Here is a 25,304-nt window from a genome sequence, read left to right as displayed (position 1 = left end):
TGTTCAGATCATTGCCAAAATCAGATATTGAAGTTGAAGGTGAACGATAAAGACAACCGGCAATTGTCTGGCTCGCATCCTCCCGTTCAATCTACACAGTTTCACAATTTGGCGCTGAAAATATGTCATGTCTTCGTTTGTAACGCACATCTGGACACATAAAACCAGCGACACCTCCGTAGTTCTGATGAGGATGGTAGCAATATTCCGAATCATAATAGGGAAGGCCAAATAAATCGTTATCTGCAACTGAAAGCCAAGTTTCAGAAATGCAGATGAGAGAAAATGTGTGGTCTAGAGACCCTGAAAAGTTGTAGATGTCATCATGGTGATTTTTAGACTTAGAGCGGTAAAGTGAATTGCAGATAGGCATGGGTTCCTAAAAAAGATTTAAGTTGTTCAGTTGTAAAGTAAGACAACATTATCGAACACAATAGGTTAGTTCCTTGACCCTCCTATAACTACCGGAAGACCGATAAATCACTCTCGGACAAGATACGAAAGACTCGACTGTCGCACGTCTTTCTTGCTTTTATTTGGCAATTCTCGGTCGATAGAAATTGCCATCCTTTGTCCCTTTTCTGTGACTGAGCCTTCGCAAACAGACTTTGTTTTCTCTGGTCAAGTGATCATTAATATATATGGGAACATGATTCGGTCCTGCGAACCCGAGATCTTTAGAATTCAGGCGACCTTTTCGCGCTTTAGAAACAAAATCCTGCTTCTTTGTCCTTGAGCAGAACCGAGCAATAATGTTCTTATTGCCCGTTCCTCACCTCGTTGCGACGCGGTGTACAACATTGATGTCGTCATCAGAAATTGTACAGCATATTTTTTCACCGGCAGCTTTCGTGATCGCAAGACAGTTCTCACCCTGTGTAAATGCTACCTGATCAGCTTTGTCATTTCCATTTATTCAAATGTGAAATGGGATCGCTATAAACTTCAGCTTGAAGTCTTTCTTGTTGAAGCCTTTTGCAAATGAGAGTGACTTGTGCGGGAACTTACCTAATGGCAAATGGCGATATAGCTGTTTCAATGCCGACTCCGAGTCCGTAAGGATTAAGACATCTTGTATGGGCAGAGTATTGCGCATTCGTAAGGCAGCAGCCTATTGCCGCACCCTTGACAACCGTTCATGAGACCAAACGGTCGAGCCGGCAAGACGATGCAGACCGCAGCAGGACCGCTTTTATGGACCAATGCGCATACACTCACAGGTAATTCTTGTAATTAGCTGTCAGCGAATCCAGAATGAGGTACTTTGCTTCTGTAGCCGAAATAGTGTCGTTTGGATGCAGTCTCGGTGTGATAAGCATAGGCCACATCTTCGAATGCCCCTGGCAAATCTATCCTTTTGCCAGTTGAGGGCATATCAGCTCCTCGCGTCGAATAAGGCCTCATAGAGAGATACTGTTACTATTGTAGGCCTTATTTATACTGCTGTGTTTCTACAACATACAGCGAAGGTTTTGTAAAGCAAGCCTAGCAGGGTGTGATTTTTCGCATACCGTTTCTGGATCATACTGGAAAGAGGCACTTCGTAAGTAGGAATTATTTTTTTCGTAGCTGAAAATTGCTTTTCGGTTTAAATATTAAAACTATCATGTGTTGTAGGCATGAAATTACGATGTCAGGCTAGTTGGTGGATAACTGTCAGCGTTTGTGGCGCAGAATGTTAGAGGTGGGGTATGGACGGCTGCCAAGTTCGCAAAATATTTTTCACGACATAAAAACAGGACGCCAGATTACCTTCCCCACATATTCCAAGGAGTTATTAGGTTTGTCTTGGAGGTACATTTATGAGTTCTGAAAGCGTATTCGAGCAATAATGTCGCAGTTTTAGTGCCAGGAATCCCGCACGTTCGACATCGAAGTCGCCTAGCCGTGCGTCGGCGCTCTCATCCCCGGGATGGAGTCGGCGCTGCTCCTCATTGGGCGAGGGGCGCGGGTCGATGACGGCCAGCCTCCCCGACTCCATGGACGGCGTGCTGCTGCTGCTCGCGGCCTTCGCGGCGGCGACCTTCGCCGCGCCGCGTCTGCGCGCCGTCGATCCCGAGGAGCCCGACGCTCTGCTCAAGTTCGCGCTCACCGAGCTGCAGCGCGTCAAGGTGGAGAACCGCGAGATGGACGACTGCCACGGGCTCGAGCTCGCTTCTATCGACACCCGCGACGAGAAGGTGGGTGCTGCTGCACCTCACTCTGCGCTATCGGGCTGGCTGCAGACAGCAGCGCGTTTTAACCGGCGCCTCTTGTTCCCGTCCTTTGTTTACAGTGGAGCCCATTCCTCGCACCCGGTGCGATAGCCTTCGGAAAGCCTTTTAGCTGGCTTGTAACACGGCCAAGTCAGTGAACAGCACGCACCAAGGGCGTAGCAGTTGTGTGAGTTGCGTCAATTGCGTCAAAACCTTTTCTCAAGTGCGATGAAATCCCACGTGCGTATTTCGGCACAGCATAAGGGCTGCGCACAAACCGTAACGGCGCATTTCTCAGGGCATCATTTCATCTGTTTATTTAGTTCCGGATGGCTCTTGCAGGTCGAGGCAGGAGTGGCTGCATATTATGACAAGAATGCGTACTTTCCCTTCGAGGGAGCAAACAGAGTAACCATTTCCAAGGAGCTACGTCATAAACGGTGGTCATCGAATGGTGTTGACGCGGTGTAACTTTCCTCTCAAAACAAAAGACATAGAAGATTGCTCAGAACCTCAAGCCACGAAAAAAAAATCAAAACCGACGCATGACATTGTAAGTGCGTCTGAAGCCTAGAAAAAAGGATTAGCAAGGGGTTGAGTGCAACACGTTTGGCGGAAGGACGTTACATTCTTGGAAAGTACGATAAACGATATCAGGTGTTTCTTGTCTGCAGCATTAAACTTGTTTTGTTATGTTTATCGCTTGTCTGTTGCGACTTATTATATTGCATGCAAGTGTCCAATTTCATTTTAATCAAGTTGCTAACGACGTTCAAAAGCATAACATCTGTAAGAGGAGTAATCTGGGGCGAGCTTTTAGTGTGTGGCCGTGACTGAGGTTTCCCTATTGTACTCGGATGTCTAGCCGTGACTGAGGTTTGCCTATTGTACTTGTATGTATAAGAAATAGGATCCTTCGACTCTTTCGTTCTCCGGTAAAACCCGGCAGTTTACGATTTTCGCACTACGACAAAATTTCATGACAATTGAATTAAACCTGATTTCTCAATGAAGCTTCGCCCTTTCGCAAACGGTGTGCAGCTGCTACATGTCCAAGGAGCACTGCCTGCCTTGTGTGATCAAGGGGCCATGACGTATAACAAAATTATTATGAAAATAGTATAGTGAGATATATGCTTCATTTTCACTAGGATTCAAGCAGAAACCGTGATATGTATTCCGTTCAGCACCTGCCGGCCTAAAGTGAAGAAACGTTGGTCGCCCTTTTGTGGTCGCAGGAACACGGCGCATACCATCGCGGCTTGCGCACGTCGCAAATATCTAGACGACATTAATTCGCTAGGAAGCGCTTACGTTACTCTGCACTTAAATGAAATTTCCGAAAATGCATAATTGCTTATGTTAACGGTTTCAGAAAACACCAGCAATATTCCGCACTTTGGACGGCCACACAACAAAAACCCCGATATCTCCCTAGTTTCTGCCTTTTAACAAGACGCGCCTCCGAACTTCTAGACATAAAACCCGCAAACCCTAGTTTATGAATAAGCTGAAGCGCTTTTCCTTTCGAGCGCTGACACAAAGTGCACGTGACCGCACGTACTCGCTGTGCTGGTTCGCCAACATGGCAGCTAGGGTGGCATCGTGTAGCGGCTAACCTGCATAAATGCTATGGCGACACGGTCGGACTGCTGCTCGCGCCTGGGCCCCAGCAGAAGCTGCAGAGCGCACTACTTGCGACCGGCCGGCATCCGTGCATTCGGCAATTGAGTGGCCCAATTACTGTGTTCGATTGCCGTTATTTTGGTGGCACTTTTAAAGTCTTTAAGGCGGTGCTTTAGGAGCCATAAATTTTCATTGCCGCTGAGGAAACCTACTGGATATGCACTTTATAGATAATCGTGGAATCAATAGTTTCTCCAAAATATATAAATTCACTGGCTGGCCGAGGATGCCGCCAGGACCCAAGAACTCCTGGCCGTCACCGAGGCGGGGCCTTTGGCCCTCCCCACCAACTCGCAGGGCACACAATAAAGTTCTTTCCTCCTCCTCCTCCTGGCTAGTCTAATGTCCGTATTGTTCATCATGTAAGTGAACTGGCATCTTTCTTTTTCTTGTGCGTAATTACCAGTTTTATACCTGTGCGAAGAAACGACCACAGAGAAAGCATACGAGGACAGACTTGCAACTGATCTTGATTCCACAGAGACCACGGATAAGTACATCCCAGAAATGCACCACTGCGCGTGCGCGAAAAAAAGGCGTAATCACCAAAACTCCTTTCTGTTCAAGCAAACGCAACGTAACTACGTTAATGAACAAACCACATCTCATTGTTGTACAGATAAACTGAGGCGTCGCTGACACAATCCCTTCTTTCTGATATGATACGCCTCGCGTAACTCTCTTGCTCGACTATCTCGGCACCGGCGCCATATATGCAACGCTTACAGGATTGGCCAACACAGGCACGCCAAGCAGTGGGTAGGAAGGTGCCCACTCACTTTATCCCCAATGGACAATTCATGCTGACGCGTAACTTCACGAGCCTTCCTGTTTGGCCTGCGTAGACTTTGGCACGTGGGAGAGGAATCTGATAGACTACCCAAACACTGTAATCTACATGGAGATTGGCTTGCTTTATTCCGCACCCTTGGGACATATTCCTGATATTACCTTGTGCCACTCCGTCTGATTGTTCCTCACTTTATTTTTCCTTTATTGCTTTTCTTTGCCTTTCCTGCTGGCGCTTCGTATGTGTACATATGCCTAGCGTCGTCAGCAGCAGAAACTGTTGGAAGTCAGCGTCCTTTTCACTCAGTCACTATCGTCGTCCTTTCCTTATTTTTTGAGCGTTTACATACCAGTTGCAATGAAAGAACTAACCCGGCAGCGAACAATTCTGATCATTTTATATTTCTTTGCATGTTCACGTAAACAATTACCGTTGTCAGGGAGATGTGATACTTGGTCGTATTTCCCATCAAGGTGATCTGCCAATCATGAACATCATTATTTATTATCCCTTAAGGACCCCTTTCATTGTACTACATAAGGGGGGGGGCGAATGCCTCAATAATTACTATGGTCATTATTATACAATAGTGGGAGACAGAACTTGCGCATTAGCAAGTAAGAGCTTGCTACCTTATTTCTGTTCCTGTCATCATGGTTGTAATGAGTAGAAAACAAACAAGTGGAGACACAATGTGGTACTTCCCAGTTTGTAGTAAAATAGCCTTAAAAGCAAGTAAGCTTGTATGTCACATTTCAGCATTCCTGTTTGGTGGAATACAAAACTGCAGACTGCTGATTTCCTGTATAGGACTCGCACCTCTTCATCTGGTAAACTTCCCAACATTTCATGGTGAGGCTCGAAGCTGAAGAGGACCGGTTGTCATTGTAGCAACTGTTGAGCTTCTTATGGCTCGGCGTGGGCAGCTTCCCGGCTAGTAATCTCTCCTTTCTCGGTCTTCCTCAAAACAGAAACGATGAGGCTATGACAAACATGGTACCAAAAACGATGAAACAAGAGTTATTCCAATAAATGAACAAAGCATGGTTCCTGATGAAGTTTTCAGTAACATACCCTGTGAAAATTCTGACTCTTGTTGTTACACACAGTGGCGGCCCTCTCAATGTTGACGTACACGTCCTGAAATATTAGACTTAAAAGGATTGAACAAGTATGAGAAGCGTCTTGGAGGCTGAAATTGCACAAAAAAAAAGGGTCTCGATTACAATTGTGAAAGCATGGTTTGTTATTCATGCCTGAATAAGAACAGGGCACACAATGCTCCATGACAGAAAAACACGCGCAACACTGTTTTGCGTCTGTATTTCTTTCGATAGTGTCCTGGTGTGCGTTGTGCTTAGTCAAGCCTCGTTTACATGACAATTGTTTTTGCGAAGTACTAGTAATCAACACAGTGAGCAAAACGAGAACAAGATGAAAGCAGGAGCCACATTTTCGACAAGTGGGCTTGTCTTCTTCGAGGCGACATACGTTTTGCTTGCCACAGTATATACAGGTGGGGTTCTTCTAAAGGGGAGATGGTGTGAGGCGGGCGGGAGCAGAAACGAGCAAAGGTGTGTTAGTGGTGAGGGTGTCGAATTGAGCATATAGGAGTGCTGTGCACAAGGCCAGTGACACGGCCGTCTGTCAGTCACGTCAATGAAACTGGCATCGAACGCGGAATGGTGACCCATAGAGGATCTCGGCTGTGCTGACTGCAAGGCATCCTTGACTGTTGTTCGCAGCCCCAGTAGTACAGCGGTAGCCTTTCCATCCCGTGCTGTCTGACAGTGGCTGTCAATGACGCCTTCAGTTGTCGGTGGAGACGCTTGATCATGCCATTGCTCTGTGGGTGGTAAGCGGTGGTACTTGACGGCGCGTGCCGAGCAGCTTCGCCAGGGCAGAAAAAAAGCACGCTTTGCAATTGTCGGTTTCGGTCAGCAGTTATGCGCGAAGGACAGCCGTGCCGCGGCACCCACGTAGCAGCAAATGCTTCCACCACTGTTTTGGCGGCGTTGTAGAGGCGTCGCCTTACCTTGAGTACCGGTCGACACACTTGAGAAGGTAGCTGAAACCATGGCAGGGCGGAACCACCAAGTCTAAATCCACGTGATCAAAACGGCTCTCAGGAGGCACCGCTGAGCGCGTGTGCCAGGTCACTTTCATGGATTGACAGGCTTGGCAGCTTCTTGCCCAGCATCTTTGTTGTTCCCTGGTCAGACGAAGCGGGCTGTGATAAGCCTCTGTGTCACTCTGATTCCGGGATGGCTTAGCCCGTGCAGTGAGTAGAATATTGGCCGCCGAAACTCATGGGACACGGACGGACGAGGAGCTGCCTGCGATATGTCGCACGTGACCCATGTTGTTGTTTAGGGAAGCGGTACCTCCGCAAGCTAGAGCGACGAGCCCTTTTTCGGAAACTGGCGCAGCTCGGGGTCGTTTAGCTGGGTGGAGGCTAAAGCTCGCAAATGCACAGGGCCAGCAGGCTAGCGCCGATGCGCGACAGTGCGTCAACTGCCTCATTTTCTGTCTCACGGATATGGTGGATGTTCGTAGAAAATTCGGAGATAAACGAGAGTTGCCGAAGCTCACATTCTGAGTACGAGGAACTGTTGCTCTTGGAAATGACGGTTAATGGGTTGCGGTCGGACAGAATGTAAAAGCTACAGCCTTTAAGAAAAAATCGGTAATGCTTGAAAGCGCAATAGTTAGCCAACCTCCAGCTCCCAAAGGTGCTGTAGCGAGCTTCTGTAGGTTTGAGGAGCTTTGAGAAGAAACTCAGCGTCCTCCAGCCTATGCCATCGTGCTGCTGTAGTACTGCACCGACCGGTGTGTTCGACGCGTCTACCATAAGGTGACTGGGCGCGTCGGGCAATCAGCAACACGGCAGTCGCCAACTGCGTTTCGCTTTCCTGGGAGGAGTATTCGCGCTCCGAAGACCAGTGCAAGGTAGGAATATTTTTTTTTTTTAGTTGTAACGCAGCAGGTCGGTAAGCGGTTAAAGAACATGCGCACAGGATGGCATGCGCTCATGAAATCGATCCTCCTGCATATTTTGATTGCTGCGAGACGGGTGACAAAGTTATGTGTGTGGGGAAGGGGACATTAGATCCGGAATAGTGACGGCTTTCGAAACTCGGTAATCACCACAAGGCCGCCACTGTCCTGCATTGGAACCAGATGGAGAGGTAAAGACCGACTCCTGGAGGAAGAACGAATAACGCCGCGATAAAGCACGAGTTCAAACTCACGACGGCGATTTCCAACCTCCGTCCAGCGAGCCTCCGTGGCCGCGCGGTGGCAGGTGGACCGGTGGTGGTGATGTGATGCGTCACTTTGTGTTGCAGACAGAGACTTGTCACAATCTGTTCACGTCACATGCGATATATCCGGAGATTCACCCTGATGATGCGTGCCCTGCTTCCGTGGATAGCGCAACATTTTCACACATACGTGTTCTGTGTTTACGTGTTCTGTGTTTTGTGATACGTGTTACGTGTTTCACAATACGTGTTCTGCTGGACTGAAAAATAAGTTATTCAATCAATTTATCTATCTATAATTATGACCACTGCATGCAGGTGGCTATGTTTGCATCCCTAATAACGAATATTGTAGATTATTACAAGAGTTTTTTTTTTCCATGAGTCCTTAGTATTGCTTACTGGAAAGAGAAGCAATACTAAGACATATTGTTCACATGCCTTTCGCACGCCTTTGATAAAAGACTGTGCCGAAGGGGTCACTGAAGTGTGCAGGTTTTTTTCAGGGTCAAAAAGCACGCAAGGCAATTTGAAGCGAGGTCAACATATAACATATTCATTTTCTAAGCATAGGCTACCAATTGATTAAACTATCTCTCAGCCGACTACCTTCATCTCTTTAAAAATATAAGAATATTTGCACCGTGAATATTTAAGAGGAAGCTTTAACTCAGGTCCAACTCCAACGCGGCTTATTCAAATACATGTAAAACGCAAAAACGTCTTTCTGAGATGACCCCTGAACCAATTTGAATGAAATTTGTTGCATTTGAGAGAGAAAGTTAAATTCTAGTGACTGTTGGAAGCAAAATTTCGGTTTAGGTTCGGAATTTTCTTAAAACGATTTTCAAATATTCGACCGTATGGAGAAAATAGAAACACGTAGTTTACAAATTCATAGGTCTGCATCAAGAACAGATATCGCGGTTCTGTAAGGGGCATCCATTTGATCATTGAAAGTGGAATAATTAAATGTGCCATTCTACATCTTACGTGAAGTTGTTAGGTTGGTTACAAGCGTTCTGCAAAAGCTGTATTTCCATGTTACAATTTTTTTTATATTCATGTGTCACATATCAATTTTGTCCGCTTTATATGTAGTATTAGACTCAATTCACAGAATTGTATTATCACTTTTTGTTGTTGAGTTACAGATTTGTAAACTTGACAGTGTCGTTTCTTGAAAATTTTTTATTTTTGCCAATTTTTAGTAGAAAATTGACAACCTAACTCAAAGATTCAAAACTAACAGTCACGAGATGTTATGTTTTTCTTTTAAATGCAACAAACGTCGTCAAATTTCATGCACTGGTTGCCGAGAAAAACGAATTCTCCTTTTACATGTATTTAGATAAGAGCACCCGAGCTAAAGCTTCCTCTTAAGCATAAGCAACCGCCCCGCCGTTCGGGGGCTCACGCCTTTTCTTTTTTTTTCGTCTGCCACTCCGCGTTCGCTCCTTCATCTTTTTGCTGTTGTGCTCGTTGGCTCGGTTACACCAAGCACCACGCCGGTGCTTGCCGCAGGAACGGGCGCCTAAGGGCTGCGCTCTCAAAACACTGTTGAAGTGAGTAAAATAAGAATGAGTGGCTATAGTGTTGGGCTGCTGAGCACGAGGTCGCGGGATCGAATCCCGGTCACGGCGGCCACATTCCAACGGGGGACGAAAACACCCGTGTATTTATATTTAGGTGCACGTTAAAGAACCCCAGAATATCGAAATTTCCGGAGTCCTCCAATACGGCGTGCCTCATATTCAGAAAGTGGTTTTGGCACGTAAAAACCCAAATTTCTTTTAAAAAAATAGAATGAGACAGCCGCCTCTGGTGCTTGATGCGGTGGTTAACGTACTGTCCGGATTTGTAGAAAATAAAACGAAAGAATAAACAGAGTCCTTCCATTTTTTCCAAAAACATGGAAGGACTCTGGTATAAATAAAAAAGCCGTGTACGTCCACGCCAACAATGAAGGAGTAAGCATTTAGCCACAATAAAAATGTTAGGTCAAAATGCAAAGACAACTCAAGAGACACCTCAAATTATGTGGGTGACAGAACACTTGTAATGACGCATTAGGTGGCAAGGGGTATGCTACCGCATCGCCGGGGGGAGGGCTCTTCCCCACCAGAAAAACTTTGGAGGGAGATCGGGCTCCGGACCTCCTCCCGTAGTCGGCGCCTGTGCTTTTCATCAGCATTTTTTATCAGCAACGAAACAGGCTATCAGTTGGCATTGTAACGTTTCAACCGGCCACATGAACATTCGCAATGTAGCTACAGCGATTATTATCAGAAGAAAAATACTGACACGTGTACTTGTTTAATTTTTCATCGGGTGACCGCGTTCCATCCACCGCCTAACAAATGTTATCACACAGCGCAGGACACGCTTACGTGTATCGAAAGTCTCTGTCTTTCCTATCAATAACTTCTATTCATTCATTATTCTCGAAACTTATCGATGGTTCTATGCGCTGTCTGTTGTCACCGAACCATGTGCAATATCTCTGCGCGCGACGCGAATGGTGTAGAACTTAATGGAAGACACGTGGGTCCCAGCGGTTACTCTGGAACCATCGATGACTGATGTATAAAAGCCGACGGGCTTGACCCGCTGATCAGATTTTTTCGATGATCGCCGACAGCGTTAGCCGCAATCGTTGTGCTTTAGGTGTAGCCTGTTTTTGTGGGCACAGGTTCACCGAATAAAAAGTTAGCTTAGTCTTTCACAGTATTGCCACTACGTTCTTTACCGTCACTACCACGTGACAATGCACTAAGCAGTACAAGGCACTCCTCCTCCTTCATCACCGTGTCTGCACTCCCATCCATTGCTCTCACGCTCCGGCATGGTGCATGGCAGATCAAGTGGCCCATCCGCTTGCAACGCGGTGCTACTGGAACGGGCAGGTTGGCTCAGAGATCCGGAACGCGCACAAGCTTCGCCTCCGCTACTTCCGCCAGTTTTTCCTCGTGCTCCATGTACGGGCCCCCGGGATGTTTTGCCTCATCCGAGAGTATTCACTCGCCCTGCTCGTTACTTTTCAACCGGCTTCTATTTTTCTCTGTGTGGTCTAGTTCTATGCTTTGGGCAAAATCGCACGCTGATGTTTGCAGCTGCTGCAAGAAAAGCAGGCTGACTTTAGGAGCTCGGCTTGAGTCAGGCCAGCTACAGAGCGGTCTCGCGCTGTTTGATCCGGGAGTTGCCTAGTTTCGCAGGTCAACCTTTCCAGTTCAACAGCGAATGCTGCCTTTGTCTCATTTCTGGGTTCTGACCTCCAATCCATGATACAAAATAACCCTAAGAAATTCTGGGCCGTGATTTCCACTCGAAAAGACTGGGGCCGAATTTCACTCGAAGACAATACCGGAGCACCTATTTCAGAAGAATCCTCAGTTGCTCTAACTTTCTTTATCTCGATGTTTACACGTAAGTATTACTCTATAATTTCCGCAATCGCAGACGTAAACTACAGGTATATGGCACCAATAGAGATTGATGCCTCCGGCATATCATCTATAATTAAGAAATTAAACGTCTCTACCTCAGCCGGCATTGATATTAAAAATAATAATATTTTATAGCGTACATCCACAGCCCCCATGCTATCACGCATTTTTGAGCAGTCCTTATCCACAGGGGAACTACCACGTGACCGGCAAATCGGGAAAATCATTCCCATCTTACCCACCCATATCATCCACAAGCATTCCATCTAAATTACTAGAGCATGTCATAGCATCTAATATTGTGCAGCACTTAGAAGCTAAGAATTTCTTCTATCCAAACCAACACAGTTTTAGGAGAGGACTTTCCTGTGAGGCTCAACTAACAGAATTCCCTAACGAGCTATCCACATACGTAGACAATGGTTTCCAGGTTGATAATATCTTTATTGACTTTGCCAAAGCCTTTGATCGCGTTTCCCACTCTAGATTGATAGTCAAACTATCATCATCACATTCAGACAGGCTTACAACATCATGGATAAGAACTTCCTTACATCCCACAAATATTTTACGTTTACTGACCTTCATTCATGTTCCTTAGCCGATGTGTCATCTGGTGTACCTCAAGGTAGCGTGCTGGGTCTCTTCTTGCTTCTCATCTGCATAAATGATTTGCCGTCCAACATAGCATCAGCAATCAAATTATTTGCTGACGATTTCGTAGTTTATCTCCCAATTAAGACACCCGACGACCACTTCGGTCTTCAAGAAGATTTAGAATAAATTACAAACTGGAGCACGCTATGGCAAATGTCACTAAACACAAAAAATTCAAATTAATGACCATCAGCCGAAAAAAAACAAACTCTCTCTACACTTACTCGCTTAATAACAGTGCTGTCACTGTCACCCCTTGTACAAATATCTCGGTATCCATATTATCCCAAACTTATCATGGAAGAAGGCACATATAAAACATGTTACAGCAAAAGCATCTAGCACACTTGATTACCTAAAATGAAACCTGCGTGAAACCCCTTCAGCTATCGTGAAATAGCATACAGAACTTTTGTCCGTCTTCAGCTCGAATTCACTTCCGCCATCTGGTCGCCACGTCCGGAATACTTAATAAATTCTCTCGAATCTATTCAAAAGCGTGCCGCACGTTTCATCGCGAAAGATTACAGTAGGCATTCTAGCGTTACTGCTATTAATAAATCACTATCACTCTCATCTCTTGAATCTAGAAGGGCGATAACTGCTTTGCTTACTGCACAAAACCACTCAAAGTCAACACGCAACTACACCCCTTTCCCGCCCATTTCGCACATCTGGCCACTAATATAACGCACACAGTTTCACACGTGTGTTTGGCCACACAAATTCATTTACCAAATCTGAACTACCGCTGGAAATATCAGCTCGGAACGATCTTCCAAGCCACATTGTTGAAATTAATAACTTGGAATCATTTAGAGAAACAATAAATAATGATTCTGTAGTCATGTGCACACGTTGTTTCATTTGTACTATGTGACTTAACTGTCGTCATTCTCGCTTCTTGCAAGCAGTTTATAGGTATACACGTGTTTTGCAGTTCTTTGCCAGGAGTTGGATGAGCCATGTGCATCTCTGATTGTCCGGAGTGTTGTTTTTGTTCTTCGTTTACTTGATGTTAAACGGCGTCTTTTTTTTCAATTGTTTGATTTATTGCGGGCAGATGTAACGGATACGAAAGGCAGGTACAAGAAGAAAGAAGAGAAAACGAAGAAGACGAGGAGCTTTAGAGGCCGGACTGCGCTACGATTACGCTACGATCATCGTCCATCTCCTGTAAATAAAACCATTTCTTCACAACTATTCGTAATAGTTGTGGTGGAAGGTGCCGGCGTATCGACACCCGAAGACGGAGGCTGAACCACAAGTCCTTCGACGGAGCCGTCGCCTTGCTGGACTCCCACCGAATCCACCGGAGTTGAATATGTTCCACGATGCAGACGAACAACGGCCCATTCCAACTGCTCCGCCGACCAGATCCGTTCTACAACTTAGAGATGCGCGTCCCTTTGCCGGAAGATTGGGCGAAGAGGTTGAGGAATGGCTCATCCATTATCACCGGGCGAGCGCCGCCAACAAGTGGAACAGTGCTTCTGAGCTTTCGAACGTCGTGTTCTTTCTAACGGATGGTGTGGTTCAACAATCACGAGGAAACGTTCACACGTTTCCTCGTGTTCCACGTAATAAAACTGTGTAGGATGGTGAACACTCGAATGCCTGAGGAAGACAAAGTCGGGTACATCCTAAAAGGAATTGCCGAAGAGGTTTACAGTTTCCTCATCGCAACAGACACCCTGGCTTCAGTCGCCGACCTAATTCGGCACTGTTGCACTTTCGAGCAACTGAAGACGAGGCGCATCATGCCGAAGTTTGGCAGGCTAGCCAATTTGACCACAGTTGCAAACGTAGATAGCAACCAGCCCCTCGATCATGCATCAACGATCCCACATATAGTTCGGGAAGAACTCAGCCTGCACGCGCAAGTGACACATCCAGGTACTCGTGGCTTCCGCCTACCACCAGATTTTGAACCAAACGTGGCATCCTTCTTCCCGTTTCCTGTGGTGAGGGGCACTGAGGATTATGAACTCGCGCCCCGACAGCAGCCACGTCTCTACGACAGAGGCCCTACTTATGACGCTCGGCCACAAGAAGAACAGCCGCGTTTATACCCCCGAGGCCCTGTGACTTCTGTCACGCCGCGACAAGAACAGCACCGACCCAACTACCACGACGTGACTTATGACCGATATAACGGATTTCAGCGAACAGCAGAGACACGCTATCCAAATGACAACAAATTTCTCGCCGCCCGCAGCAGCCTAGCATTCGTTTCGACGAAGATGCTGCGAACCCTGATCCTCCCGTGTGCTACAACTGCGGTTCCACAGGTCATATAGCTCGGTATTGTCGCCAAGGCCGTCAATCATGAAGGACACCACCGATGTTCTCGCCATCCGGAACCCGTACTTCATATGACTTGCTGACAACCGATTTGCTTCCAATCTCACACACCTTCCTTCTCACACGAGATCAGACGTAGCGATTCGCCAGCATCTGAGCGGAGTTTGACGCCACCAAGTAACCGTCCCCGTCGCTTTCCATCCCGTCGGCACCGTTCTTCCTCACCGCCGCCGGGAAACTAGCATCCGCGAAAAAAGGAGGTGAGGTCACCAGATGGTCTTTGCAACAAATACCTCTGCCTGTTGTGGTGCTCAAAAACAAAGTGAATGGGTCGATTGACGGAATACAGACCATGGCGTTATTTGATACTGGGGTGATTGTGTCTGTGATGAACCTCGCTTTTCAAAAATCAAAAACCGTCTAGGCCACAACATGTTTCTTTGGAACTACGGTATTACGTTTCGTGGAGTAGGTGGCGAGTGGCTTCATCCCCTTGGTATTTGTGCTGTGAGAGTTTTGTTCGCTGGGAAAGTGTTTTTGTCGGAATTCCTTGTTCATTCTCGCTGTTCGCACATGTTATTCTTGTTATCGATATTCTCGAACATTACGGTGCCTCCGTGGACTGTTGTTGGAGCGAAATATCTTTGAACAAGTTATTTATATCAGCATATTCCGAACAAAGCTCGCGTGGCGAAGAGAGGGACACAGGCACACTCAGTGTTCTTGATGAAGTGATTGCACCATCGTGGTGCCTGACGCCCCTCCCTGTTTCTGCAACTACTATTGACGCTAATTGTGTTGACCTTGTAGTTAGATCTCTCCGCACAAACTGTGGTTAAAATATGTACTTGTGCCCTGCTCTGTCGTGTGCACGATGAAAGGAATCGCCACATTGTGGGCGCTGAACTGTTCCGCCATGCCGGTTGTCCTTCCTCGCGGTATGAAAATCGCTCTCTTCGATAAAGCCGCATGTAGCTCAATAGCGGCACTAACTACGGACGTTTCTACAGCTTGCTCTCCTTGCGATAATCGCCATTCTGAAGAGCTAATGCTCGGCATGATCAGCAAGGCTCTCGGCACATCGGAACGGCAAGCACTGGTACAGGTCCTTGCCAGACATGAGGCTGCATTCGACTTCACGCATGGAGATGCACCCCTTCATTTACCGTCGTCCCGTGCTCGTCACAAAATAGATACCGGCTCCGCACACCCCATCCGCCGGAAGCTCTACCGAGTGTCATCGTCCGAGCGCAAAGTTATTGCAGAGCAAGTCAAGGAGATGAGGAACAATGGTGTCATTCAAGAGTCGTCTAGTCCATGGGCAGCCCCAGTAATCCTGCTCCGAAAAAAAAAGATGGCTCCTGGAGATTCTGCTTGGATTACAGACGTCTAAACGCAGTGACGAAGAAGGATGTCTATCCGCTACAGCAAATCGATGACGTCATTGACTGCTTACATGCTGCTTCTTCTCAATACTTGATTTGCGATCGGGGTTTGGGCAAATACCTATGGACTAAACATTGATCCTAACGTGTTTGCTTGGATTAAGTGTTTTTTGTCTAACCGTTCACGGTTTGTTTATGCTAACGAATGTTTCTCTTCCACTGGCCGAGTAACCTTCGGTGTACCACAAGGGTCAGTTCTAGGACCATTGCTATTTTTAATTTATATTAATGATCTCCCAGACCAAATTAAATCATTAATTAGATTATTCCCTGATGACTGTGTTCTCTATCGTGTCATTTCTAACCTTGATGACTGCGATACTCTTCAATCAGACATTGGCATAGTAACATAATGGTGTTCTAGATCAAACATGAAACTCTATTCTAATAAATGTAAGGCGATGCATGTGCCCCGTGCTATCAGAAATACAACCCTTCTTACGTACAATATTAACAACTTACTTGTAGAAAATGTTTCATCATACAAATATCTTGGTATCTACATAAGACACAATCTTACATGGAACATTCATATTAATTTCATTTACGGTAACGCTAATCGCATGCTTGGGTTTTTGTGGCATAATTTTTCGTCGGCAACTGCAGACGTCAAGTTACTTCTATACAAATCCTTAGTGAGGCCTAATCTTGAATATGCATGCTCTATTTTCGACCCTTCTACTCTAAAGCAAAAAATATAATTGAACCCATTCAAAACCGAGCTGCTAGTTTTATTCTTTCGAATTATTCTCGTCATGCAAGTGTCTCGTCAATGAAACTAACCCTTGGCTTGCCTTACCTAGAGTTACGTCGTAAATACTTTCGCCTATGTCTTTTTCATAAGATTTCTTACGCTAACGAAACACTTAAAGATGAACTAATCTAATCATCGTATTAAGGTTGAAGTTCGAACTAGTCGGACCAACGTTTATTTTGATTCCTTTTTACCAAGAACGACGAATGACTGGAACCACCTCCCTGCCTCCATCATTGCCATTTCTGACGCCAAAAACTTCAATAATATTGGCAACGAATTTATTCGTAATAATTACCACTCCTCTCTGTAATGCCCCCGGGCCTTGAGAGCATGACAATAAATAAATAAACAAATACATAAATAAATAAATAAAGATAGATAGATAGACCCTGCCGACAAGGAAAAGACCGTTTTCGTGACTCCAGATGGCCTATTCGAATTTAATGTTATGCCTTTTGGCCTTTGAAATGCTCCTGCCACCTTCGAAAGATTCATGGACACAGTACTACACTACGTGGTCTAAAGTGGGAGATATGCATGTGTTACCTCGATGATGATGTAATCTTTGGCCGCACGTTGGAAGAACATAACGAACGCCTCAGCCTTGTTTCTCGACTACATCGAGAAACAAGTTACAAGCTGGACTGGTTCTAAACTTAAAAAAAAAATGTCGGTTTGGCGAACGTCAAACACTGGTCCTGGGACACCTAGTCGACAAGGATGGCGTCAGACCCGATCCTCGTAAGATTGAAGCGGTGAGCTCCTACAAGCCACCGCTGTAAGCACGAGGACTTCGCTCATTTATTGACCTATGTTCGTATTTTCGTCGTTTTGTAGCCCGGTTTGCTGACATCGTTTACCCGTTGACATGTATTTTGTGACAAAATACGACCTTCAATTGGACACCAGAGCGTGACGCATCATTCTCCCAACTAAAGTTTATACTAACGTCAGCACCGCTCTTGCGTCACTTCGATCCATCTTGCCCGACTGAAGTTCACACTGATGCTAGTGGAATCGGGATAGGAGCGGTCAACGCCAGAGTGGCACAGAACATGTCGCATATGCCAGCCGCTGTCTGAGCAAATCTGAACGCAATTATACGGTTACGGAACAGGAATGCCTGGCTGCTGTTTTCGCCGTACAGAAGTTCCGGTGTTATATTTACGGTAGACCATTCAAGATTCTCACGGAACATCATTTTTAATTCTCGCTGGTGGGTTTGCGTGATCCCTCTGGTCGCCTCACACGTTGGGCACTGCGCCTGCAGGAATACGACTTTGTGGTATCGTACAAGAGTGGCCGTCGTCACGCTGACTCAGACTGCCTCTCTCGGATTCCTCTTGCGACTACCGACTGCGATGCTGAGAATTTTCACGACTGTCTCGCTGCTGTCGCTTCTACGTTCCCTGACGCGGCAAATCTTCAGCGAGAACAACGAAATTATGTTACCCTCATTCCGCTTTTTGTTGCCACCAGTACCTTTTAAGGCAGCGGTCGCTTTACTGTCCGTGATAAGTTGCTCTACACAACCAATTACTCCGGGCACGGAGCGCGTTTTCTGCTTGTTGTCCCCGAGGGTCTCCGCTTCCACGTTCTACGCGCCATGCATGACAATGCGACATCCGGCCATTTCGGTTTTGTACAATCGCTACACCACACGCAGGAGCACTTTTACTGGCCCAACATGTACGAAACAACCAAGCGCTATATCGCTAGTTGTAAAACGTGCCAACGTCACAAGCGACTGACCACCCCAGCCCCGGGTCCCCTTCGGCCATTCACACCACCCAGAACGCCATTCGAGCAAGTAGACCTTGACCTTTTGGGTCCATTCCCGTTATCTAACAAGAACCATTGGATAATTTTCTGCGTAGACCATCTCACACGGTACGCAGAAACTGCAGCCATACCCTCTTCCACCGCTGCTTGTGTGACGGTCTTCCGGTTGCTTTCCTTGGTCCTTCGTCATGGCCCACCAGGTATTATCATCAGCGACCGTGGTCGCCAGTTCACTGCTGATGCCATTGAAGAGTTACTTCGTTTGTGCACTTCACAGTTCCGTCATTTTACACCGTATCATCCACAGACCAATGGCCCCGTTGAAAGGACGAATAGAACGCTGGCCCAACATGCTTTCCATGTACATCTCCAATCATAAGAGCTGGGACGACGGGCTGACCTTCATCACTTACGCATACAACACGGCGAAACACAAGATCACGAACTATAGCCCATTTTATCTCCTGTATGTAAGGTTACCGCGAAGCCCTTTGGACGCTTTCTTACCATTCGCTCTGCACATTAAATAAAAGAACCAACCTAGCAAATGATTTCATTGTTGTTGCGGCACATCTATGGCTAGGTAACGCATTGGTGCGTGGAAAACTCCAGAGCAACAGCGTAAATACTAGGAGCAGCATAGGAGACACAATCGACAATTCGACCAGGGGCGACGTGCTGGCTAACTTGACATTACTCTGATTACTACCTATACGCGAAATCCCTAATACTACCATTACTCTAAAGCCATGAAGCATTACATACCCCCCTCAACAGTTGTGGTGGTTTTCAACAGCTTCGCGGAACATCCTCTTTCGCAGAGCCGTGATGGTGAGTCAGTATTTTTTACTACTGCCCACTTAGCACTGCCATATGCAAATAGGGCGTTTTGAAGTTGTAAATCTCGATGTGAATATTTTAAATGAAGAAGGCGGCCAATGAAGCATCCTGTACATCGCGAAGGGATACAGAGAGGGTTCTACCTGCTCATTGTTGAAGAGCAAAGGACGCACAGAGGTTTCAGCCCACTACACCACGTGCGAACGGGTAAGAGCCGTAATGCCTGCCAATGAGGAAATATGGAAAATGAGCCGAGAGAAGCGCTTCGATGTTGTCGAAGTAAGCAGGGAAGTGAGGAGTTGCGGTGGTTTTAAACGAGATGGGATCCACTTCAATTACAGGCTAGCACGAGAAGTGGGCTGGCGACTTGGGGGTCGCGCTGTTGCTTTTTTAGGGGGCCCGCGGGCGCTCAGGAGGTCAGAGTAGGTAGTAATGAAGAAGGTCCCCTAGGGGAACATCAGCAGAGCATCGCCGTCGATAACAGAAAAAGGAGGAAAGCAAGAACAAGAGCTCGCCATGCAATAGGCTACATAAACATGCAGGGCGGCAGAAGAAAGGAAAAGTGGGCAGAGATTGAGGAGCAGTTACATAGAGAACAAATAGGGGTGTATGCGGTTACATAAACGCACCTTAGAGACTCAGAAGAGCCACCAGTTATTGATAATTATGTATGGGAAGGGTGCAACAGAACTAAGTCGGAAAGAAAGGGAGGTGGAGTCGGAATGCTCATCCATCAGGGAGCCAAATGGAAAAGAGTAAATTCACAATGTCAAGAACATCTTTGGTTATCAGGTACAATGAGTGGGAAAGAAACTTGGCTGGGAGTTACGTATTTGTGGACCGGAAAAAATTGCACAGAGAAGAATAAAGAGTTGGTGGAATGCATAAGCGCTGATATTAAGGGTTTCAGGAATGGTGCTGAGATTGTCCTATTAGGTGACATGAATGCCCACATACAGGATTTAGATGCCTATACCGACAATAAAGGGAAGTCAATGCTAGACCTTTGCGAGCAACATAACCTCGTGATCGTGAATACAAGTCCTAAGTGTGAAAGACAGATCACGTGGGAAGTGGGAAACCGGCAATCGACCATTGATTACTGTCTGATGACAGAAGGAATTCATGATAAGTTGAGAGAAATGGTCATCGATGAGGAAGGGTTTAGCAGCATAGGGAGTGACCATAAACGCATCATTTTGAAAATGGGATATGTAGTTGGGAAAGAGAGCAAGGAAAGCACAATGGCCAGTCCAAATTTGAACGCTGAACAAATAGCAAATATAGTCACTAGAGTTGAAGAAGAACTTGGCAAGTGGCCAAGTAGGGAGTGGTTATGGTGAGCTTCTAAGTGTAATAACGACAGAAATACGTAAAGAGAAACAACATGTTTGTTGGAAAGGAAAAAAGAAACCGAAAAGCTGGTGGAACAAGGAGATACGAGAAGCGATTGCCGAACGACAGAAAGCATCTCGAGAACACAGGCAGGCAAAGAAAGCGCAGTTGCCACAGGATGAAGTAACCAGTAAATGGAAAATATACCGGGAGAAAAAGTCTATGGTTCAAATACTGGTGCAAGCAAAATTAAAAGGTGAAAGTGAACGTTGGTTGTCAGAAATACGTGAGAAAAAGAAGTCCATACCTAGAATATTTTAGAATCACATAAAATTATTAGGCAGGAAGTCAACAACAGTGCAACAACATATCCTAGACGAAGATGAAAACAGACTGGAAGGAGAAGCGGCAATAAATTACATCCAAAAAGTAACAGCCGAATCTTTCCAAGGCATGGACGAGGTTGTATTTGAAGAAAAAACGAGCATAAAGGAGACCCAAGTGGAAAAGGAGCTGGTGCTGACAAATTTAGACTGGAAGAAAGCGGAAGAGAAAATTCCTAAGCGCACAGCCACTGGCCTAGACGAGGTTCCCGTTAGGCTGATAAATGAACTGGGACCAAAAAGTAAGAAAGCTCTGGTGAAAGCAGTGGAAAAAACTTTGATACACGAATACCAGACAGTTGGCGACAAAGTAGAATGAATTTAATTTATAAAGGTAAGGGGGAGAAAGACAGAATTCACTCGTATAGACCGTTGACCATTACATCGGTAATATACAGGCTAGCAATGCAGGCAATCAAATTAAAGCTTCAAGCATGGGCAGAGAATAATGGCATTTTGGGAGAGCTTCAGAATGGCTTTAGAATAGGTAGGCGTTTGGATGATAACTTGTTTATTCTTACTCAGTGTTTTGAAATATCAAAAGCAGAAAGCAGACCGTTGTATGTGGCCCTTTTGGACATTACAGAAGCCTACGACAACGTAGACCGCAAGATCTTGTGGGATATTCTGGAAGGGGAAGGCTTAGGTAACGATTGTATACAGCTTTTGAGAGAGATTTACTTAGACAATACCGTTTGCGTTGAATGGGAAGGGATGAGAAGCGCGGAGAAAGTTCAAATCAACAAGGGACTGAGGCAGGGGTGCTCTTTATCCCCGCTGCTGTTTATGATGTACATGGTGAGGATGGAGAAGGAGCTAGAAGGAAGTAATATCGGGTTTAATCTCTCATACAAACAGGCAGGTACAGTAATAGAGCAGCAACTCCCAGGTTTATTTTATGCGGACGACATTGTGTTGCTCGCTAACAAGAAAAGTGATTTCATCATCATCATCATTTATTATTCCCTTAAGGGTCCCTTCGGGGACATTACGTAAGGGGGGGGGGGGAACATCGATGTGAAAGTGCCATACATCAGCTCAAAAAAAAATGCAAACAAAGGCAATAGAAAAGTAAATAATAAACTGTAGAATACATCAGGTATAAACAGAACAATGAAAATATCTCAAAACTGAGTAGCAATAAATAAATTAAAAAAGTACACGTAAATGTGGAACATGCTAAACATAAGTGGCAAGAAATAAGAAAAGGAAAAATAGGTGATGAAAAGCAAGACGGATTGCTGGGAGAGGAAACGCGAGGAAAAGTGGCTATTTTGGGTTGAAATGGTCTGATAGTAACTGTCTAAATTTGGAGGGATTTGACTCTAAAACCACGGTTTCGGGAAAATTGTTCCATTCTTTTATGGCGATGGGGAGGAAGGATTGCAACGTCTGGCTAATATCTGTGGACAGGAAGGCAACAATTTAGGTTTGAAATTTAGTGTTAGAAAATCAGGTGTTATGCTATTCTATGAAAACAGTGAACAGACAGTGGAGATACAGGGCCAAGAAATACCTCGAGTAACAGAATATAAATACCTTGGTATATGGATGGAAGCACAGGAAAAAATCATAACAGTCAAGGGGAAGAGAAATGCAGCCATAATAAAGGACAGAGCGCTATGGGGATACAATAGGTACGAGGTCCTACGAGGTATGTGGAAAGGGGTAATGGTTCCAGGACTTACTTTTGGAAATGCGGTTGTTTGCTTTAAATCAGGGGTACAATCAGGGCTCGACGGGAACCAAAGGTCAGTGGGTCGCCTCGGATTGGGCGCTCACGGGAAGACTACAAATGAAGCTGTGCAGGGGGATATGGGCTGGACTAGTTTTGAAGTGAGGGAAGCTCGCAGTAAAATTGAGTATGAAGAACGGCTGAGGAATATGGACGAAAGTAAATGGGCTGGGAGAGTGTTCAGGTATCTGCACAGGCAAAACATTGATTCACAGTGGAGGAAAAGAACTAGGAAGCTTATCAGCAAGTATGCGGCCTGTGGGGTGGGCAACACAGCAACAAAGAAGGTCAAGCGGAAAGTTAGAGAGGCTGAATTAATCTCATGGGTGGCGGCAATGGAAAAGAAACCTGCCATGAGTGACTACTTAGGAGGAAAAAACGAAATCAGGAAAGAAACCATTTATGATAACTCAAAGGGAAGCTCATTACTTTTCGAAGCGAGATCGGGATGCCTTAGAACACGCACCTATAAAGCGAGATATAAGAAGGAAGAAGAAGCATGTGCTTGCTGCTGTAAAGCTAGGGAAACGACGGAGCATATTTTATTAGAATGTGAAGACGTCTACCCAGCGGTCGATTTAGGCACCACTGGCCTCCTTGAAGCCCTTGGGTTCAGCGGGAGCAGTGGTAAAGCAAACAGGTCCGCAATAGTCATTAGTAAGAAGCGATTGGAGGATTGTGGAAGAAAAGTAGGGAAACGACAAAAGACGGAGACATACAAAAACACAGTTCGCAATAGGGGATCAGAAAATTTGGACGTGTTAGTTCATAGTGTTTTTTCTCTTTTCTTTTTTCATTGGTTAACCTAGGTAGGATATCAGGCAGCATAGTAGCAAGAGCTTGGTGGCGCAACCCACCACCCCGTTCCAAAGGGGACGCTCATAACATCCATCCATCCAGCAAGTTAGTTGTGTCATGACAAACATAGCGTTTCTCTGAATTTAATATTATAATAATAATAATCTTTATTTATCTTTTTCCACAGAATACAGAATGAGAGCGGACGTAAGGGTAAAAGCCGCATGCAGCGGCTTGAAAAAAGCCCATTACGGCCCACATGACAGTATGACGAGGAAACAGCTTAGTCATGACAAACGCAGAGAAATACTGGAAGCATTGGAATACATTGCGAACTTTGTGGACATACAAGGGCAAAAATACAGTAAGGATTAGTAAGGAAATATACGTACAAACTTTAAAACAGCCTTAGTGCAATTGTTAACATTGTGTGATGTAAGAAAGATTAGCGCGACATACAAAAACAGAACGAAACACCATACATTAGTGCAGGAGCGGCAAAACACTAATTAACTTATTTTTCGACATTTCTTTCAGTGCGACGTTATTCCGTTCATGTGTGTTAAGGTAACAAGGAAGTTTATAGGCGCTTGATTGAAATCGGTACACAGTCCGATAAAACGGTGTAGACCAAGCGGTGCAACGGCGTACATTGTACATGGGCACATGGCTTTGAAGGTTGAATAGTGTCAACATATCTGCGTTGTTTGTTCTAATAGCATTCTTGTACATAAGAATTAATCTGAAGGCATAAAGATTAGGGACTTGAATGATGTTAAACTTGGAATAATAGCTTTCTGTGTGGGCATATCATGGTATGTTAGCAGCAATTAATCTTATCGCACGTTTCTGCGTAACAATAATCTTGGATAAATTATGCTTCGTACCTGTGCCTCAGACAGTGTGGCAATAGTTAAGTATTCGAACTAAGAAAGCGTTGTAGATTAATATTTTAATTCTTGTTGATAGCACATACCGTTGACGACATAGCACCCCATTCACTTTGTTCATTTTTGATCATATGTTATTAATTTGAGCATCCCAATTAAGGGATTCCGAGAAGGTTACTTCCAGACATTTGATACTACGCGCGATTTCAATATAGTTGTCCCCGAACCTAACGATAATATTTTTTACAACCTTGTTTTTCGTTCGAAATACCATGGCTTCAGTTTTGCTTGTGTTCACCTTTAGGTAATTTTCCTGCTACCACTGACACATGTATAGCAAAAACTCATTACCTGTAGAGAATAAGTCATTTTCTCTACTTCCCGTAATGAGAACCGTAAGGTCATCAGCATAGGCCGTAAGGTTCACCGGTAGCTTAGTGTCAAATATATCATTTAAGTAAACTAAAAATACCAAAGGGCCTAAGATGCTTCCTTGCGGCACGCCCGATTTTATGTATTCGCTATAAGACAGAGCATCATTGTGTGCTGCAATTTGTTTACGATGTTGAAGGTATGATCGTATCAAATAATTAGGAATCCCTCTTATACCATAGTGGTTTAGTTTATTTAATAACAAGTCATGATTGATTGAATCAAAGCCTTTGGAAAAGTCAATATAAATTCCGAGGGCAAGGAGCTTGTCTTCAAATGCATTTATATATAAATGATTTATTTATTTCGAAAATGACATACAAATACGAGCCTGCCCAAGCCAACAATGGGCTTGTGGGGCAGCGCTCGGCAGAATGGAGCAAGCCAGGGAGCGGCACAGTAAATCAGTTATGTACAAAACTCAAAAATAAAACTAAAGAAAGAAAGAAAGGAAGGAAGAAAAGAAACCAAATTACACATACAAATCAAAAATATAAGATTTAACTTCTTTCCGTGTGCTGGAAGATAAAACTTTATCTGGCAGGTCATTTAACACATCAGGTACA

General features: G+C 45.2%; 1 protein-coding gene across 3 annotated transcripts in view; it reads left to right on the top strand.

The window, feature by feature from the left end:
• Positions 1-1,926: 1,926 nt before the first annotated feature.
• LOC139048166 (uncharacterized) overlaps positions 1,927-25,304 on the top strand; it is a 52,907-nt gene continuing 29,529 nt past the window's right edge. For all 3 annotated transcript variants that reach the window (XM_070522721.1, XM_070522720.1, XM_070522719.1), the window contains exon 1: positions 1,927-2,180. In XM_070522721.1, the coding sequence (XP_070378822.1) occupies positions 1,956-2,180 (225 nt within the window). In that variant the 5' untranslated portion in view covers positions 1,927-1,955. The remainder of the gene's footprint in view (positions 2,181-25,304) is intronic.

The sequence above is a fragment of the Dermacentor albipictus genome, chromosome 7 (assembly GCF_038994185.2).
Source record: "Dermacentor albipictus isolate Rhodes 1998 colony chromosome 7, USDA_Dalb.pri_finalv2, whole genome shotgun sequence".
Taxonomy (NCBI): domain Eukaryota; kingdom Metazoa; phylum Arthropoda; class Arachnida; order Ixodida; family Ixodidae; genus Dermacentor; species Dermacentor albipictus.
Note: the sequence above shows the minus strand (reverse complement) of the source record. Positions and strands in the feature narration are given on the sequence as shown.